Source organism: Anser anser, assembly GCF_964211835.1.
Source record: "Anser anser genome assembly, contig: HAP1_SCAFFOLD_90, whole genome shotgun sequence".
Classification (NCBI taxonomy): Eukaryota; Metazoa; Chordata; class Aves; order Anseriformes; family Anatidae; genus Anser; species Anser anser.
In genome coordinates, this window is record NW_028153635.1 from 378,304 (window position 1) to 396,539 (window position 18,236).

The 18,236-nt window shown below is 44.7% G+C and overlaps 2 protein-coding genes and 1 long non-coding RNA gene across 4 annotated transcripts; all 3 read left to right on the forward strand.

Annotated features, from left to right (window-relative positions):
* The first annotated feature begins 8,263 nt into the window (after positions 1 to 8,263).
* On the forward strand, positions 8,264 to 10,456 carry LOC310891758 (zinc finger CCCH domain-containing protein 11A-like). Of its 2 annotated transcripts, none has more exons than XM_083853990.1 (3): positions 8,264 to 8,423; positions 9,559 to 9,682; positions 10,127 to 10,456. In XM_083853990.1, the coding sequence occupies exons 1-3, from the start codon at positions 8,370 to 8,372 to the stop codon at positions 10,228 to 10,230; spliced, it is 282 nt and encodes a 93-aa protein (XP_083710116.1). In that variant the 5' UTR covers positions 8,264 to 8,369; the 3' UTR covers positions 10,231 to 10,456. The 2 variants fall into 2 exon arrangements, 1 of the variants encoding a protein (XP_083710116.1); XR_014577706.1 differs by lacking the exon at positions 8,264 to 8,423 and adding an exon at positions 8,492 to 8,776.
* A 512-nt stretch (positions 10,457 to 10,968) lies between these two features.
* Positions 10,969 to 13,012, forward strand: LOC310891759. The gene is made up of 4 exons (XR_014577707.1): positions 10,969 to 11,013; positions 11,522 to 11,602; positions 12,019 to 12,129; positions 12,868 to 13,012. It is a non-coding gene; the product is annotated as an uncharacterized lncRNA (long non-coding RNA).
* Positions 13,013 to 13,151: 139 nt separating this feature from the next.
* On the forward strand, positions 13,152 to 16,227 carry LOC310891747 (zinc finger CCCH domain-containing protein 11A-like; the record flags this gene model as incomplete). Its single annotated transcript, XM_083853983.1, has 5 exons — positions 13,152 to 13,284; positions 13,495 to 13,560; positions 14,074 to 14,460; positions 15,576 to 15,745; positions 16,162 to 16,227. 5 exons carry the CDS (start codon positions 13,152 to 13,154, stop codon positions 16,225 to 16,227), a joined length of 822 nt encoding a protein of 273 aa, XP_083710109.1.
* Between the last annotated feature and the right edge of the window lie 2,009 nt (positions 16,228 to 18,236).

Sequence of the window (18,236 nt, forward strand, 5' to 3'; positions counted from 1 at the left end):
AGAATCTGTCCCTGCCTGAGACCGGTTCTGGTCTTTGAAATGTGTAATACCAGGCGGCCTGCACTCTGCATGATGGGCAAAACCCTGCTCAACCACACAAAACACTTTCTGAAAACACGAGATTATTCTCAGGTTCTGGGCTCTCTCTAATCCCCTCTTTCCCTTCTCTTTGCTGCAGGCCGGATCGTGTTAAAAGGGGACAACATCACTCTTCTACAGAGCGTTTCTAAGTAGAATTTGCCATCCTTAGAAGAAAGGTGGCTGCCGTGCTGCGGAGTGACTGAGTGCCAGGGGAACGCGGCCCGCTGGTAGATAGGAAGTTATTTGTAACTGGGGTTGCATGCTGAGGTCAAAAGTCTTTCCTTTGTGGGAGCGAGTTGTTTGTAGCTTGAAACAATACGTGATGTATTTCACAAATAGCCATTTTTCACATTAACTGTAAATGTAAACCACAAATCTGCTTGTTTTCAGTCTCTTCCTTCTGTGAATGGAGAAGGAGGAGAAATATAGAAGCGTGGGCTTTTCTTTTTGCTGTGGATCTGATAAGTTTCGATAACGCTATGTGCTTTCTTGACCATTACATCTGCATTATGTGGCCAGGGTGGACTCGTTCAGGGCACGGAAGCCCCACACAGTCCTTGAGCTAGCAGGGTGCTAAGGAGGGTGTTGGAGATTTTGCATACAATTGCAGCCCTTTGTTGCTGCAGTGACAGGTTCCTCAGATTCTTTCTAAACAGGGTTTAGCTTGTTGAGAATCTTTTTGGGAGTGTTTATTGTGGATCAGTCAGTAAAAGTATCTTAGTGGGCCCGTGAGGGATTTGGGGCTGTGGTGCAGTAACCCAGTGTTTACAAGTGTTACTGCTATGCATGCTTGTCCAATAACGTCTCCAGATCAGAGAGTGAGAGCGGGCAAGTGGTTTGGATTAAATCTGTCACTTCTTGCTGCTTTGGACAGAGCCTGTAGATTAAACCCTTGTGCTGTTCAATAAGCTGGGGTATCAGATGTGTCGGTTGGGTTTTTATCATTTGATTTATTTTTTTTATCCGTTTGGAGATCTGTCTTTTCTATTTAAGTTTCCCCAAGAGAGCTGAGTTGCTTGATGCATCGACCAAAGAGAAGTTCCCCGGCTGACTTGGGACAGCCAGTCCCCTCGTTTTTCTGATCACAAAAAAAAAAAAAAAAAAAGGAAAAAAAAAAGAAAAAAATCGAAGAAGAAAAATTTTGACTGTAACTGTAACTCAGAAACTAAGATTACCTAAATGGAGAGAAATGAATTTTGATGCACAGGCTGTGCTAGAAATCTGTTAATCAGCATTCAGTTTTTCAAAACTTCAATTTGTGTATCATCATCATGAAAATTAATAAATTCAAGGTGGGAGATCCTTTCCTGAAAGGGAAGGACAGAAATACGAGTCTTGCTGTGGGGCCTACCCAGCGCAGTTCTGCCATTCCGAGAAGTAATACGTCAGGAGTGTCACAGCAGACGTTCCCAGGAAGAAACCTTTGAGGGGCAGCATGACACACTTGATTGGCTAAAGCAGCTTCAGCTGGACAGCCTGCTGCCGGGATGGGTAATTCTAAGTTGTGTTCAAGTTGCTGAGTTCCTTTCAGCATGTAGTAAAGATGTAACGTGCCGATGTCGTTTGGGAACAGGAGGCATTACGTGTCACCAGCAGTGGGCACGTAGGGAACAAAACAGTATCTTACGAGGTCCTCCACATCTGCCTTTCATTTTGTCCTTGGTTTGCCAGCTGGAGCTTTCAGGAGGTGAGGAAGGAGGCTGTCCCAGTGAATAGTTCAGGTGTTGCAGGGTATTTGTGATGCAGGGCTTGTAAAATTTACCTGCCCGCATCTCCTGTTACAGGCAGCCCCCCGCGGGCCCTGTGAGATGGGGAGCTGCTGCCCGGGGTTAGGCCCAAGGTGCCCTGTCAGGCCCAGGGCCGCCCTTCCCCTTCCCCTCGCCCTGCCCTTCCCTCCCGCTCCTCAGCCCTTGCTCAGGCCTTTTGGGCCGTCTGGCCGTCCATCTGGCCGTCTGTCCATCCATCCGGCCGTCTGGCCGTCCATCTGGCCCTGTGTCCCTCCATCCCACCGCCCTGCCCCGTCCCCGCCGTCTCCCTAGGGAAGCAAAGAGTCCCTGGGCTGCCTTCAGGGGGGAGGTTCTGCTCAGGAAATTAAAGCTTCCCCCTTAACGGGCGCCTTGCGAGTTATTTTGAGTTCCAACCTTCTGCCTTCCTTTCGTAGCAGTGCCTCTGAGGGGTGCGCTGTAAGGTAGCCGTCATCTGGCGCGCTGCTCCTGCGTTTCCCAAAGGAACTGCCTTCGGGATCTGACTAACTCTGGATGCACGCGGTTGTCACCTTAATTTCTCCGTTAGTTTGCTGAAAACAACCCGCTTGGGTGACCTTTGTGTTTGTTTCTTCAAACTTGGATCGAGGAGGTCTCTGTTTCCTTATGTTGATGTTCACGACGAAAGTGCAGAAGGGATGCTTACTGTTGCCCGGGTCAGTCCTGTTGCCAGGATGGGAATGTTTAGCCTACCGGCCCTCTGGTGCTGTTAGGCTGCACTCGGAGTGTGAGCTCTGGGCCTTATTTGGAAAAGACTGCGTTATTTGAGTGTACAAACCCGAGATATTCTGCGGATAGGTGATTCTCAAACCACGTCAGAACCACCGCTGTGACGTGTGCTGGAGTCGGACGCGCGTTTGACTGATCAGGCGGAGCAGGTGAATTGAATTTGTTGCTGGATGGCGAGGTGTTCTGGGGGAAGAGCTAGTCTAAGGAAAACTTCCTCTTACTGCCCCTTCCCATCTCAAATGGCCACTGCCTGGGGAAATTGCTTCTTTATGACATTAACTACAATGTTACAGTGAGGATGAGGAATCATCATTACTCCCATAGTTATTTGCTGCCAGGCCGCAGCGTTGATTTCAGAGATTTTAAAAAAAAAAAAAAACAGGAAAAAGAAAGGAAGTATGTATTCTTTCACATACTCTCTTTTCCCTGAGAGTAAATGTTGTAGCTTCAGCAGTACCCTTCCTCTGGAAACGATTCCCAGTGCCTGCTCAGACACTGGGGAGTAAAATGACAGAACAATGGAGGAGAGCCACCCGATATAAAGAAAGGAAAAAAGGGGTTATGGATGAAGGGAAAGCAACTACATAAAAAATTGGTGCTATCTAAAAATTGTTTAACGGTTTGGGACCTGCAGGTGCTGCCTACACGTGCGTGTGTTGCAGTCGTGCCTGTTGCCACTGCGCAAAATGGAGAGAGCTTCTTTGTCGAATGCAGCACGTTAAAGAATGCGCCATCCCTCGTGTGGGACTTCTTCCCCATTGATCTGTGGTTTACCTGAAGGTTTACCATAACCTACATAAGTTTCAAAAGCAAGCAAACAACCAACCAAAAAACAACACCAACATTAAAGAGTGGCAAGGCAGATGCTCATCTGGGGACTCTGACTCATCGGTGACATCACCAAGCAAAGCATTGTGAGCGCTTCGGGTCGGGGCTGCTGTGGCGAGCCTCGCAGCCGGGAGGGAGAGCGGGTACGGTTCGCCTCTGGTGGGTCTGTGTCAGCCCTCTGCCCTGGTGGCTTCGTTAGCAGTGAGAGTTTGACTGCTGTGTTCCCAGCTTTCGCTTCTGCACCGACCGTGTGGCAGAGCCCGCAAGCTGCTTCCTCGGCTGGAAGAGGAAGAGGAGTGACCTCAACTGTGCCGAGGTAAAGCAGAACCGTTGAAAAGATTTGTCAAAGATGCGGCTGGTACCAGCGCAGCCGCTGCAGCTGCAGCAGGTCCTGGAGCATTGGAGAAGATAGAGAGGGGTTTCTTCGTGAAAAGAATGCTGTGAAAGTGTTTTCACGCCAGAAATTAGGAGAAGCGCCTCTGTTGTTTGGATATCCTCTATTGACCTGGCACACGGGCATTACAGCATACCTGGCACACTCTTTGTATTGTTTGTAAAAGAAAAAAAAAAAAAAAGTGTTTTAGGGCAGGCCAAAAACCTGCCTTGGCACTTCCACATCGCAGCAGTGCTTGCAGGCCGTGCATCCTGGATGCCAGGCAAGGATCTAAATCCGATGGTGCTGTTGGTAACGTGAAGTTCAGGAAGCACTTCTGGTTTTTTCTGCTCTTCCATGTGAATTTTTGCCCTGTGAAGGTGGTGTACTGAGCTCTTTTCTTACCAACAAATAGGTTTAAAAGCAGTTACAGCAAGGATGAGCTGTGTTAGCAGGAGGCTGTTCTGTGCTTTGACCATGGGAAGATGAATGGTTTACCTATGCACCGTTAAATATAATTTGACACCTAGCACACAACACTTGCAGCCTGTGGGGTGCTTTAACAAGCAGGTAAATCAGCGGAGACTGTTTTGCAGCAAGGCTGATGCTGGGTGATTAAAAAGCAGGGTCACAACAAGGAGTTTATGCTGTTCTTTCTTGCTTGTCATCCGACTGTCCGCTTACACTGTTCTAAAAATAAAAAACCACCAAAACGGGGTAAGCATCTTTAATACCTTTATTATAAATGGAAGGCACAAAACAGGCCAGCAACAGAGACTGTCCAAGAGAAAGACTTTGCGCTTTATAAACAAACAAGAAATTACCCTTAGGTAGGTGTGATAATCCTTCCCTAATGCATTTTTTGGAGTGCAAAAATATTTTGTTCCCTTCTTGCTCTTCTCTCCAGGACAAAGGCAGAATAGCCAACTGGAAAGTTAGACCAGGGAGGTCAGTTTGTTCCGTACTGAGAAAGACAAGCCTGTAAAACAAACTAGGCAGGTTTTCTTTGGACTAGTTATCTTCCTTCAGCAAAGGCAAAGTTTATGACACTTGTTGGCATGTATTTCCAGACCCCCAGCTACCGTGACTGTAGTGCATCTGTAATTCTTTTGTACAAAAAGAGTTCAAAATCTCGTAACGCAAAAACTTTACTAGCACCCTGGAGAAAAAAGAAATCTAAAAATCTTGCCAACTTCTATTACAGACCTGCTGAGTGCACCAGAGTTACTCATTTTTATTCAGGCTTTCAGGGGCTAGTTCAGTTGGTTTCTGTTCAGCACTTGGATCGCCATATTGGCAGATGTCAGTTTAAAAAAAAAAAAAAAAGCTTTGGAGATCTTTTTTAAAATGAGACTGCTTTTTATGGCATTTAGGGCTGTGAGGTATCCTTGGTTTTTGCTTTCTTCCCATTCCTTAGACCAGATCCATTCATATCCTGAACAGCGTTCTGGGTCTGTTCAGGAAAATGGAAGGCAACAAGCAAAATGATGAGCTCCTTGGGCATTCAAAAGAGCTCAGTCTGGAAAAGATTTCAAGTCCAACTTCCATGCTAAGGAGCACCAGTAATTTTTAGAAGTAGATGCAGAGGAATCTGCATGGCACTAAGTGTGTTTCTGAAGGTGCTAAAGGTCAGAAGTGACGATTCCTCTCAATACTAAAGAAGAGAAGGAAACCTTGCACTTAACTACTGTTTTTATTCCCTTTGTCAAGCAGTCAAAACCAACAACTAATACGGGAACCCAACTTTTCCCCTCTTTACTTTAGATTTGGGAAAATTCCCTGCCAAAATAATACTTCCTGGAAAATTCACTAGTGTTTGTGTGAGTAAAAGGTTCCAACCTTTTATTATTAATTTGTAAGAACTATTTCATCCGCTTTTGTCCAGAAGAGTCCGAAATAATTTGCACAGAAATGTGCAGCATTTTAATGAAAGGCTTCAGAATCACTCTAATTTGAACTTTATCTGGTCTGGTTGCAGGTTTTATGACATTTAGTGTCTTAAAAAAAAAATCAAAATATCTGACTTCACATCAGAAAAAAAAAACCTGCTTGTGGCTAAATAAAATCTGTTGCAGCTCTGGTCATTGAAAAATCATTGGCTGTTAAATTGGACCTAAGTCATCTTTTCTAACCTTTCATGATCTTGCAGCAATGGATGATGATGGATATATGGATTAGGGAACAGCACGTGATGGCAAACCTGTGGTATTTGCTACAGCGCAGAAAGAAAACAAATTGCTTCCAAAAAATCAAACTAATTCAAAATTCTTGGTATCATGCAGCCATGCCACTGGCAAAGTGAGCATTGCCCTGCCTCTCAAAGCTTGCTGTATCCTTGATCTGCTGTCTTCCTGCTGTTAATTGATTGCAAGTCTACGTGTCTGATCAGGGCTACGAGTTGTTCTCGATATGGATACCATACGACATATACTGTGCACGCTTGTGTGTATAGATATGTTTATCCTGTATGCATGTACATATTTGATCTGGATAGGCTGGAGCGATGGGCTGAGGTCAACTGTATGAAGATCAACAAGGCCAAGTGCCGGGTCCTGCACCTGGGGCGCAACAACCCCAAGCAGAGCTACAGGCTGGGAGATGAGTGGCTGGAAAGCTGCCTGGCCGAGAAGGACCTGGGAGTGTTGGTTGACAGTCGGCTGAATATGAGCCAGCAGTGTGCCCAGGTGGCCAAGAAGGCCAACAGCATCCTGGCCTGTATAAGAAGCAGTGTGGCCAGCAGGTCTAGGGAAGTGATTGTGCCCCTGTACTCGGCTCTGGTGAGGCCGCACCTTGAGTACTGTGTTCAGTTTTGGGCCCCTCGCTACAGGAAGGACATGGACGTGCTCGAGCGAGTCCAGAGAAGGGCGACCAAGCTGGTGAGGGGTCTGGAGAACAAGTCTTACGAGGAGCGGCTGAGGGAGCTGGGCTTGTTCAGCCTGGAGAAGAGGAGGCTCAGGGGCGACCTCATCGCTCTCTACAGTTACCTTAAAGGAGGCTGTAAAGAGGTGGGGGTTGGTCTGTTCTCCTACGTGCCTGGTGACAGGACGAGGGGGAATGGGCAAAAGTTGTGACAGGGGAGTTTTAGGTTGGATGTTAGGAAGTACTTCTTTACCGAAAGGGTTATTAAGCATTGGAACGGGCTGCCCAGGGAGGTGGTGGAGTCACCATCCCTGGAGGTCTTTAAAAGACGTTTAGATGTAGAGCTTAGCGATATGGTTTAGTGGAGTACTTAGTGTTAGGTCGGAGGTTGGACTCGATGATCTTGAGGTCTCTTCCAACCTAGAAATCCGTGATACTGTGTGATACATACGTATGCATATTTGTGTGCTGGCCCCCAGATCACTCATGGTATAAAGCATTGGCCTCGAAGGCATACTCATCAAAATATTTGGTAGATCCTCCATTTTTTTCTAGTTCCCTCAAAATGAGAGAGTTTTTACGCGCTCTCTGTGTCAAAAAGGCAAAACTTCTGATTTCCACTGTCGCTCTCGCTAACTTTCTATCACTCACTCCTCGTGTGTGTGTCTAAACACATATGTGTGTATGCGTATGCACATTTGTGTATTTCTGTGCACTGGTGTGTTTTTTGCTGTACAGGTAATAAAGACGGGGAAAGGTTTTAGTGTTTTCTTAATAGGTGAAGAAATCTTGAAGACCAGAGATTGGAACATACTGAATTTTGAATTAAAAAAAAAAAAAAAAAGTCAAATTTTCTGGCTGTGGAAGATGGAGCCTCATTTTTGCAGCCACTTTGAATCACGAGTTCATCTCTAAATGCACTGGGTTTTTTTGTTTTCGTTTTGTTTTGTGTTTTTTTTTTTTGGTTTTTATTTTTTGAAGAGCTAACTAACCCTGGCTGTCTCCAGTCTGAGAGAGTGTTCAGATGGACTTGCTTCCTCCATTAGTTATAAGCTGTTTAAAAGCACATCCTATGTTTGAATTGTGGATGAGAGGCTCCCTTGGCAAAGTGAGGAGGCAAATTCTTCCTACCCCTTTATCATTAATTCACGGATTCAGTGTTGGTTCGGCCTCCAGGAGAAGTTAACTGGAAGTCTTTGAAGATCGATAACTTTGCTGAGGTTGTCCAGGTAGGTGAACTCGAAGACCCACAGTGACTGGAACGTGCTATTTAATGCGTCATACTGCGTTCTGTAGAAGTTACTCGTAGCCATAGTTGATCATTGCCTTGCATGTATGATCAGGTGGTTTTTGAAGAAGTGACTCCATTTTCAGGCTTCCGGATGTGCTCCAAGGCATATTATTGAGGACGTGGAAGAGAACACTTGCTGACAAAGCTCCTGGCAGCTTTACAGAACTTTAGTTTAATATTGTGTTAGTTCCCGTAACAGCTGATTTCAAGGCATTGCTCTCCTCAAGAGACTAATTTGATGAACAGAAGAAAGCTGGAAAAATGCTTGTTACTCATTATTTTTCACTTGTTGGTACTTTCTTTAGGGTTACTTTTAAAAAGAAGATTTCACTGATCACAAGCCAGTGGAAGACTTTCAGCCCAAGCAAGGGTGAAGACAGCTCTCTCCAAGAGCAGAGGAAGTCCCTGTGGAGAGAACCCGAGCTTGTTATCAGAACTTGTCGGCATGTCTAAACAAGGAGACGATTGCTACTTCTATTTCTATTCTACCTGTACCAAGGTATGGCTGGGTTTCTTTTGCTTTGCTTTGCTTTGTTTTTTTGTTGTTTTTTTTTTTTTTGTTTTTTTTCATTTTTTTCAGGAAGGGGTAGAGTAGGAGGAGGAGGCACACTGGTCTTTGGTTAACGTGATAACCAGATAGATTCTGAATTCAATCGTGGCAACCTGAGGCAGTAGCATGGACGTTTTTGAGGCTGTACTATATTTTCCTTGTTGGTTTCCTTTTGGTTACAGGGAGACAACTGTTCCTTCCGCCACTGTGAAGCTGCTCTGGGGAACGAGACAGTCTGCACGCTGTGGCAGGAGGGTCGTTGTTTCAGGAATGTCTGCCGATTCAGACACATGGAAATCGATGTGAGTGCCTAAAGATGTGTTCTCAAAATAAATCAACAAAAGCATTTTTCAGTGCTGTAGGTGTGCTGATTGTGCTTTTGCAGGACAGAGTCCTTTGCTTTGGAATTACACTGGTTTCTGTTAGCAGGGGAGGGGGTGGGAGGAAGGAGAGGGAAATAAAATCAATGCCTTAGGTATGTCTTAGCAAGATTTTCTTTTATTAGACGCCGACAGTATTTTCTCAACAGATGCAGAATAACCGCTAACTAGACTGCTAAAACCTGCTGGAGCAGGGGGGTAATAAACAGGCTGTACTAGCCTCCTGAGAGCAGGCTTGATAATGATCTATCAGGTCTCTTGTGTCCCGGAGTCCTTCAGATAATGCTGTTCTAGCTGCCTGGGCTAGGAAGCAGTGGGGAAAGTTAAAGGTGGAGAAGAACGAAGTCTCCGAGAAGTAGTTCTGGATAGAGTTAACGTAGGCAATTTAAGATGTTCTTTTTCCCTCTGAATAATCCTAGTATAATCCTAGGTGTATTAGTTTAACCCACCCTAAACTGATGTCTGAGAGTGCCTGTCTTCTCAAACTGAATGATGACAAGGCTAAACGTGCATAGTGGTTACAGCTTCTGCAAACTTTGTGAATATGCCCGGAAATACTATACTTCCGTGATAAACTGACCTTTGGAATGATGTTTCAGCACTGTATTGTGACAGCCCTATCGCTGTCGTGACCTGGAACTGTGCATCTCTTTGCAAACCTTAGGTGCATGTTATCACGAGCTTGTCTTTCTTTCTGTCTTCAGAAAAAGCGCGCTGAGATTCCCTGCTACTGGGAGAAGCAGCCAGTGGGCTGTCAGAAAGCCAACTGTGCTTTTCATCACGCAAAGGGACGTTACATCGATGGCGTCTTCTTACCACCAAGCAAGAGTGAGTTTAGGTCCTTTTTCTTTAAGTATTGAAGAATTAATTTTGCATATTACTTAGTGGGTGCCAATAGTGTAGGAGACATCAGGTAACCGTTCATTTGTGAGTGCAGGAAAAGGTCTGCAGTCCTAGGTGGTCAGCTAAACCGAGTGTACTGCTGCTGTACTGCTGGTATTTGTTTTCTGCTTTCATGCTCAGCTTCTCTCTGCTTTGTGTGATATTTGCCTTGCAGTTTGCTTTCTGTTGTTTCGTCTTCTGCTGGGTGGTAGGGAGATGTGTTGTTGTTTGAAGGCAAGTCATTGTTCACGGTGTAAACAGTGGCGGGATGGGCAAAAGGAGATGCTGCATTCATTGCCTGTGCAGGTTATCTGCCTTAGCTACCATCTTCGTGCATTGTGGTCAAAGTTTTAAACTGCCATATTACTGATGATCCTCCTCTTCCTCTAGCTACACTGCCAAGTCCGCCTGAGTCCGCGGACGATGATTTGAAAGTGGCTCAGATGTCACTGCAGCAAAACAAACTTTCTGTCCAGTCCAATCCCTCTCCATAGCTAAGGCGGGTGATGAAAGTGGAAAACTCGGAAAATGTCCCAAGCCCTACACACCCTCCAGTTGTAATCAATGCTGCAGATGATGATGAAGATGATGATGGTGAGCATGGTTTGGTTCTTGGAAGGAATTTGTGCTGTAAATGATTGTGTAAGTCTTTGGTTCTTGGAAGGAATTTGTGCTGTAAATGATTGTGTAAGTCTTTGGTTCTTGGAAGGAATTTGTGCTGTAAATGAATGTCTAAATCACAGATGACCTGAGGTCTGACTAGCGATAGGGCAGGCAGTCCGCTCAGGTCACTGGTGGCTTTGTCTGGCAGTCAGTGGACAGAACCTGAAATGTTGGAGGAAAGCTTAGAACCACTCTTGGCTTTAGCTGGTCTGTTGTGTAAAGCTCTATGTGAAACTAGGAAGGAAATTCCTTTTTTTTTGTCTGAAGAGTAATATGTTGTGTAGTAGTTAAAGCTGCAGAGAGAATCTAGAGTCCTAGATGTTTTGTCCTAGGGTAGTCTACTTACGAGTTCATCAGGTCAGTGTAGCTGTATTAAAAAAAAAAAAAAAAAAACAACTTTTTTATAGGAACCATGGACTGAAGTGTCATTGCATGAGCTACATAATCACGAACAATCTGGCCTATGCATAACTGAATAGATTTTTCCCCTTCAGACCAGCTTTCTGCGGAAGGAGAAGAAACTAAAACTCCCGTCCAGCAACCAGCTGAGGAAGGCCAAAATGGATTACGGATGATTTCCACTCGGAAAGCCAGTGCTACTACTGCTAAACAAGGTATTCCAGCACCTGTAGTAGGATAAATCGGAAGGAGAACTTGACAATTAACTCAAAAGCAATGTGGCGTAAAAACACAACAGAATGTAGGGGTGCTGAATGGACTCGGTTATTTCCATGATCTCATTTCTCCCTGATACCATCATGTGCCCATTGGGTCAGAAAGTTGAACTCCTTTTCTTTCCTTTTGGAGAACAAAACAGGGTCACAGCATGGAGTTTAAATGGCTGCACGTGCAGCCTGGCAACCACTGTTGAAAGCCATATCTAACGATAGAGGGATCTAATATCACGTAAATGGATTAAAATTAAAACTACAGTTTTTACCCTGAAGGGTGAAAGGAGGGGCAAAATGCCATTGATTCTATGGTTGTTTCACTTGTGAGGAGTGTTGACAGGCTTTATTCTAAATACTTCTGAAAGTTCCTGAGCACTAAGAAGCCTGAGGATCTGTGGTCCTCAGTGAGTGCCTCTAAGCCTTAGTCTCATTAACTGTTTTCTGTTTTCAGAGGACGGTCTGAATTTTGGAATAAAAACACTTGAAGAAATCAAATTGCAGAAAATGAAGGAAAAAACTAAGAGACACGGTGGTGAGTTAATATTCCCTGCTTCCTTACCCGGTTCACCTTCATCCTGTGTGATGATTTTTCTTTCAAAAAAAAACTCTTCCAGTAATACCGGGTAGCTGGCTATGCTTTGGTGAATCCAACTATTTTGCCAAAGAAGTGAAATTTGATTGGCTTCAGAATGGCAGGTGATGGTGGCTGGGAGCTGCTTGAGGGATAGACTTCCATGTTTAGCTGGGGGCATCGAGCAACCTGATTCTCAGCCAGCTGGTATTCTAGATGGGAATTCCAAGGGCAACCAGAGGCAAATTAGTCACCTCTCTTATTTGCATGCTCTGGTCACTGTATGTTTGACAGTAATGAATAATTAAAGTTTTTTGTTCTTCGTGATAGTTTTTTCTGTTTGGTAAACTTCCTTATGTTTTGCTTGCTCTGAGCAGAAGGTCCTTCAAGATCTTCTCTTCCTCCCGTCGATTCTATGATTTTTCCTGCTCCGGAAAAGGAAAATGTCCGGACAGTGGTGAGAACTGTGACACTGTCTACAGAGGAAGGTAATAATTCATGCTTTTGTTTTGATTTCATTACTCCTAAACTGGAAGGTTAAGCAAGAAGGAAGGCAATTCACCCCTGTTAGCCTCCTGGTGCTGCCGCCTTCTGTTCAAAACATGCTTTTATGCTGAAAGTCCCTGGTTGTACTGGAAAGCTTTGGTGCTCAGGTTAAGTGCAGTAGCAGGAGAAAGAAAAAAATGTGTCAGTATGCAAATAGGGGGATAACTGAAAAACAGGAGAGTAACGAGAAGAAAGAGCTCTAGAGGACAGTGCTATGTAAGAAGCAATTTCTGAAGCTTTAAAGAGGCTGACAGTGGCACGTGTGGACAGTAGTGCGATAGGAGTCTGTGTATAAATTATATTGTTTAGAGTTGTGCAAATTCCTTTGAAAGGGAAAGAAGTGAAGAAGTACTTCTACTCATAGACATTCACCTTAGAAAGGAATATTTCTCAGCATTTGTACCTAATAATATTCTGCTTGCTTATGCAGCTCTGTTCTGCACAAAGTATAGCTGTCAAGCAGACTCAGATTCATTCTCGACTACATTCAGCTGGAATTTGAGGCAAACACTGAGACTATGGATACTTTTTCTAAGTTAATTATAGTTGAAATGTGAGTTTGTGTGGTTTAGCTGTCAAAACAGTGCCTTGCTGGGTTTTTTTTGGACATGGGCTAACAGTATACTATTTCTATTGGCTACTGGTTTCTATGAAATAGAAAAATTTTACTTTTGTTTTAGGGGAGGAACCTGTGGTTCGACTAGATCTTGCTGAGAAACAAGGAAAACGGAAAGCCTCCGTGGGTAAGAACTTTTTATGAGCTGTTATTTAGGTGCCGCCTTCTCTATATGACTGCATTGAAGAGTATTTTTGACGTATGAGAGGAAAATGCATTGCAGTGGAGATCTGTGTTGACTGCAGAAATGGCAAAAAAACCATTTAGCAGCTGAAAGGCAATTTTATGAAAATATGCTTGAAAAATAGAAGCTTGTGGTTGACTGTTCTCAAATCTTCCTGCAAAGAAATGTTCTTAAAATATTCCTTGTTTTCTCTGTCTGAAGCTGATGTAAGCGCCCTTCCGGTGAAGCGCAGCCTTGCTGAAAGGCTGGGGAAGAAGGTGGAGGTTCCGGGAAATGCTGACAAAGCACCAAAGAGAGGTACAGCTACTAAACAGGCATCTGGATGTGATTCACGGGTTTTGTATTTAGGCTTTCTGTTTGTCCTTTTCCTGCGATGTTTCTTTTTGCATGTTGGCTGAGGTCTTAATCACCGGGATTCAAAGTTACCTTTCCTGCCTTGTTTTCGAATGTGAACACAAAGTTGACGTTTATGCAGCCTCCCTAATTTGGTCTTTTTCTGTTTTGCAGTTCAAGTTCCCAAGTCTGTGAAGGAGAGGCTAGGATTACCTTCTCAACGGACTAGTGCTGCGAAAGGTAACAACTGGCTATTAAATATACTTTCTCCTTCTTCCTTTCCGTGAACTTAGACCGTTTTCATACAGCCCTAAAAAGGAATTCAAATGAAAACAAAGAACTGATTCCTCTTGCTTGAGTGCTGAAGCTCTTCTGACAGCCACTATCAGAAATCTGCCTCTAGGTGTGTGTTTATTTTCCGCTTGTGCCTTGTCAAGGTTTTAAGCTGCTTCTGTGAACCATCATATACAATTAGAATAGAGCCACTGCCGGGAGCAGGAATTTGAAATGCAGTCTGAAAAAGTAATCAAGTAAACTAGCATTTCTGTGTAGCAACTCTCTCTGGATAGGGCTGGTCTTCAAAATACAACAAGTGGCTCAGAGGAGGAGGAGAATGTTAGGCTATTGTCCTAAGATGCGTTATTGGGAACGCTCAGGCTTAGTTTTCCTTAGTACTGTGACAAATTTTGGAGACTTAAACTATTGTTGGACTCTCTTTAAATGTTGGTGCTTCTCATTTCTTGATGATGACAGGGAAGGCTGCTAAGCCAAAGGGAGAGATCCATGTGAAAACACTGGAGGAAATCCGTCGTGAGAGAGCTCTTCAGAGACGAGAATGTCAAGCCAAAGCCCAGGCTGAATGGCATGGTAAAACCAAAGATCCCAGCGCAGGGGCAAAAATTGAGGGTGAGCCCAAGAAGCAGAGCGTGCTCACTCTTTCCGGGCCCAGCAAAGTGCAGTCGAAGGAGCCGGCAGGTAAAGCCAAGCCAGAAGGAGAAGTGCGTGTTAAAACCCTGGAAGAAATAAAGCGCGAGAAAGCTCTGCGGATGCAGCAGAGTGGAGGAAATGTGCCAGCTCCCCCAGCACAACCTGGACCTGCCCCAGCCGGGCAGAAATCGTTATGGAACACAAAGCTATCAGGTAATAAGATGCTTTAATACCTGCCCCGGTGAGGTGCTTCCCATATTGAGCAAGTTCCGTTTGCTCAGGATCTGCTTTGCTTTTTCCTTCAATGCAGAGGATAAAAGAGTTTAAGGCTACAAAGTTCAAAGGCAAAGAAGGGCCAGAACATGCAACCATGTCTGTTTTCGTTAATTACGTGATGGTATTCTGTATTTCCCACTAGAAAATTAACACATTGAGGGGCTTTTTAGTCTAATTTTGGTATTCTGTTTTTTTCTGCCATCTGTTTACGGTATGAAGTCCTCCCTGCGTTGAGTTCAAGTTCACCTTCCTCTTTGGCATGTGTTGCTTAACTTGACACGTGTATGTGTTTGTAAAGCATGCATCAGCGTCTTAATGTGGGGGGCCAGTTTCTGTCAAAAATGACAGAGGATCAAAGGCCTCGTTGTTAAGATTATATCAACTTTGTAAAATGAGATTGTGTGAGGGAGATAAGGAGGGCTTAAAGGCTGCATGCACTGCACATTGTAGCCTTTCTCTCTGTCTCATGGGACACGAGGAAATAAACACACAAAGAAAACAAGTACCCAGCCTTCTTTCGTTTCTTCTCCTGCCAGCCAGATGTTAGGTCAGGAATGGGAGACTAGAATATGACTCTACAAATTTGGATTTTGTAGAACAACTTAATAGATTTTGTGGGACATCACTGCAGGGGAGAGGAAGCTGGTACAACAGTTGCATACACTCTCTTGTCTTACTATACCTGCTGCTTTTCCTTTCCTAGAGGGAGCAAGACTTTAAATACAAAAGCTGTCAACATTTGTGAATCTTACTAGACTTCATACAACGTCTTAGAGTATTGCTTGCACTTGGGATCGCTCTGTGTCTGAGTTTCCCTCGTCCTGGATTATGATTTACTGTAGCTATTCAGTTCCTTTGTTCCTTTGTATGGATTGTTGGTAGACGGAGTTTACTATGTGGAAGATATTGCTGAGAATCCAGGCAATGGCAGTGTACTTCTGCTGGCCAAATACAGTTAACTGTGTAGACGGGCCGTGGAAATGAGGAAGAGAACGTGGATTTTTCATGAGGCAGAGCAAGACTGTATCACTTCTCTCTTCCTTTTACTCTAGCCAACTTTAACATGTTTGCGAAGCCTTGGGATGGGAAAGTCGCTTCCCCCAAGAAGAAGGCACTGAAACGTAAGGCACCTGGCAGTTTTCCCTCTGCTGTAGCAGCTGTGAAGCCACGGACTGCCTCTGACGCTGACACAATGGGACCTCCAGCCAAAAAAGCAGCTATGGTAAGGACAGGGGCTAATGCAGAAATGGATCCCTTGTAAAATTTACACCCTCCTCTAGGAGAAAAGATGGAAAACTCAAAAGTTCTACAGGCTTTCTGTTTCCTTTTAAATCCAGTAGCTGCCTACAGAATTCTTGTAGTACCCTTCCATATTTATTAGATTAATGGCACTATTTACTTAGTCCTCTGTGATTCTGTGATTTCTCTGGTGTGGAGGATTTTGTCCATTAATGCTGTGTTCTTAAAAGACACAAGATCATTAGTAACCTCCAAGTGAATATTAACTTTCTTCAGGAGCACCTTGGTTTTGTATTTTGGCTAAGGCTCCGCAATGCCAGAGGAGAAGCAGCATGGAGGAAAAAGCTAGTAAGGAATCTTTTACCCATGAGTCCTAAATACTGTTTTGCTGCTTTCTAGGCTGTTCCAGCCACGCTGGAGCACGTCCCAGCCACCAGACTTGAAGAAAATCCCCAAAACAGGTGATGACCACAACTTGTTCTTTTTCTCAATCGGTGTATATCCCCAGTGAAACATAAGTTCTGTCACACGTGGGGAAAAAAGGAGGGTTCTGAGATAATTAAAGCCCAAATCCATCAGAGGAATAAGTCACGTGAAATGACTTTCTAGCAGCTAGCAGGAATGCTTAATTAGACTTACTTTCTTTAAATGCTGCAAGTCGGTACAGCTTTCCAGTGACTTCTTGCTCTGTCTGAATACCTAAATGAGGATGAGGTGAAGTTCTCCTACTTCCTCGTGAGGTGATAAATGATGAGTAGTGTCCTCTGCCTTTTGGTCCTCAAGAATGCCACCCGAACAAACATACAAGGTGACAAGAGTGCAGGGAGAGCAGAGGGAAGTGATGGCTGCAGATCAGCTTCCTGTAGTGGGGAGCAAACTCTGCTGAGTGTGCCGTGGGAAAAATGACTAACTTAGCAAACAGATATTTGCAGATGGAGACTTCTTACCATTTTTACAGGAAAATTAAGCAAGGTGGCAAAGTGCCTCTTGCTACAACAATTGAACCATCTTTGCTAGACTCCAGGTGCTCTGGCTTCACAGAGAAACCCCCAAACTGAAAAATGTACCTGCTAATATATTGGGCTCTAAATGTAGCCCTGGGTTAATTGAATAACAATCCCTGGGTAAGATTGAAGTGCAGGAGGGGTTGGCTACGGTTTTAAGAGCCGGTTTGCAGAAAAGGGATTTCCCGTTAAGAAATGGCATATACTGATTGTTCTCTTCCTTGCTCTGCCAAGACCTGAAGCACATCTTGGAAGCCAGGCAGAATCTGTGGAGCCAATGGAGTTCTCAAGCTCGACTTCAGCTTCTTCCCAGCTAGAAGAAGCAAGGACACGCCGGCTGAGTTCCACAGGCAACGCGCCCGTATCTGTAGACGAGGATTTAGAGACGCTACTTTGGGAACTCTCAGACGGCATACTGGAAGCCGAGCTCGACTTGGACCCAGGGAAGGATGAGGATGACCTCCTCCTTGAGCTTTCCAAGATGATTGATGATTGAACTGCATAGTCCTATGGTATATTAAAAAAAAAAAAAAAAAAAAAAAAAAAACTCTTCTTCTTGTTGGATACCCCGAGGTGATCCTTTTTCTAACTGAGGCTTTGCAATGAGACTTAAAGCACAGTTGGAACTGGTAGAAATTGGCAGGATCTGCACTCAGTTGTCCTAAGTTTCCCTGCTGGTCAGAGTTAAGGTCTTGTGCATGGTTCCGTAACTATAGGTGGCTACCTTTGATATCAAGAGGACAAAGCACTTGTTTCTTTTGGCACAGAAAGATGTCCATCGGCACGCTGCGGTGGCTGTGAATTGACGTAGTGATGGAGCGATGCTCTGAAGGCTTAAACGGAAAGCTTCTTCCTTCCCCCCCGCCTTGGCACAGCTCGATGTTGGGCACATTGTGAAGCCTGGGTGTTCTGATTTCTCGGACAGTTGATACCCAAATCCCGGAGTTACTATGTCAACTCTTGACTTTTATTTGTGTATGCCATTGTTTTGACTGTAATCTTTTCAGATGATGAAGCTGTAGGGGCGGGAGGGAGCAGAATAATTATTCTAGCGTTGTGGACCAAACATGCTGCCAGGAGTGGTGGTGGTGGGGTCAGCCCACCCGGCCTTACTTTCAATTATCAGGGATGATAAAATGGTGTGAAAAGCAGCAGCTCTGCGATACGGCTACGCTACCCCCACTCCCTTCTCTTGTGCTGTACCAAAGTTCCCCCAAGCTTTGGTTGGTGCTTTTTGCTGGTGACAGTAGGACTCCAGGGCGAGTAGTCGGGACTCTCCTGCAGTAACTGGGTCAATTAAGGGTTGGTTTAAGTGCCTCCTGGTTTTTAAAATTGCTCCCCTGAGCTGCTGGCTCTGCTGCCTGCTACAGCAAATGTTCGGGTGCCATCAGCGTCGCACTTGGGCGTGGGCACTGACCCTGCGGAGGAGAGCTGAGACTCGCGTGTATTGTGTACCCTGCCGCCAGTGAT

Excerpts from the sequence above, each read along its gene's own strand:
- LOC310891758 (XM_083853990.1), top strand. The coding sequence starts at position 8,370 with ATGTCTAAACAAGGAGACGATTGCTACTTCTATTTCTATTCTACCTGT. Across the intron at positions 8,424-9,558 it reads TCTATTCTACCTGTACCAAG|AAAAAGCGCGCTGAGATTCC; the intron begins GTATGGCTGGGT and ends TTCTGTCTTCAG. Across the intron at positions 9,683-10,126 it reads CTTCTTACCACCAAGCAAGA|CTACACTGCCAAGTCCGCCT; the intron begins GTGAGTTTAGGT and ends CTCTTCCTCTAG.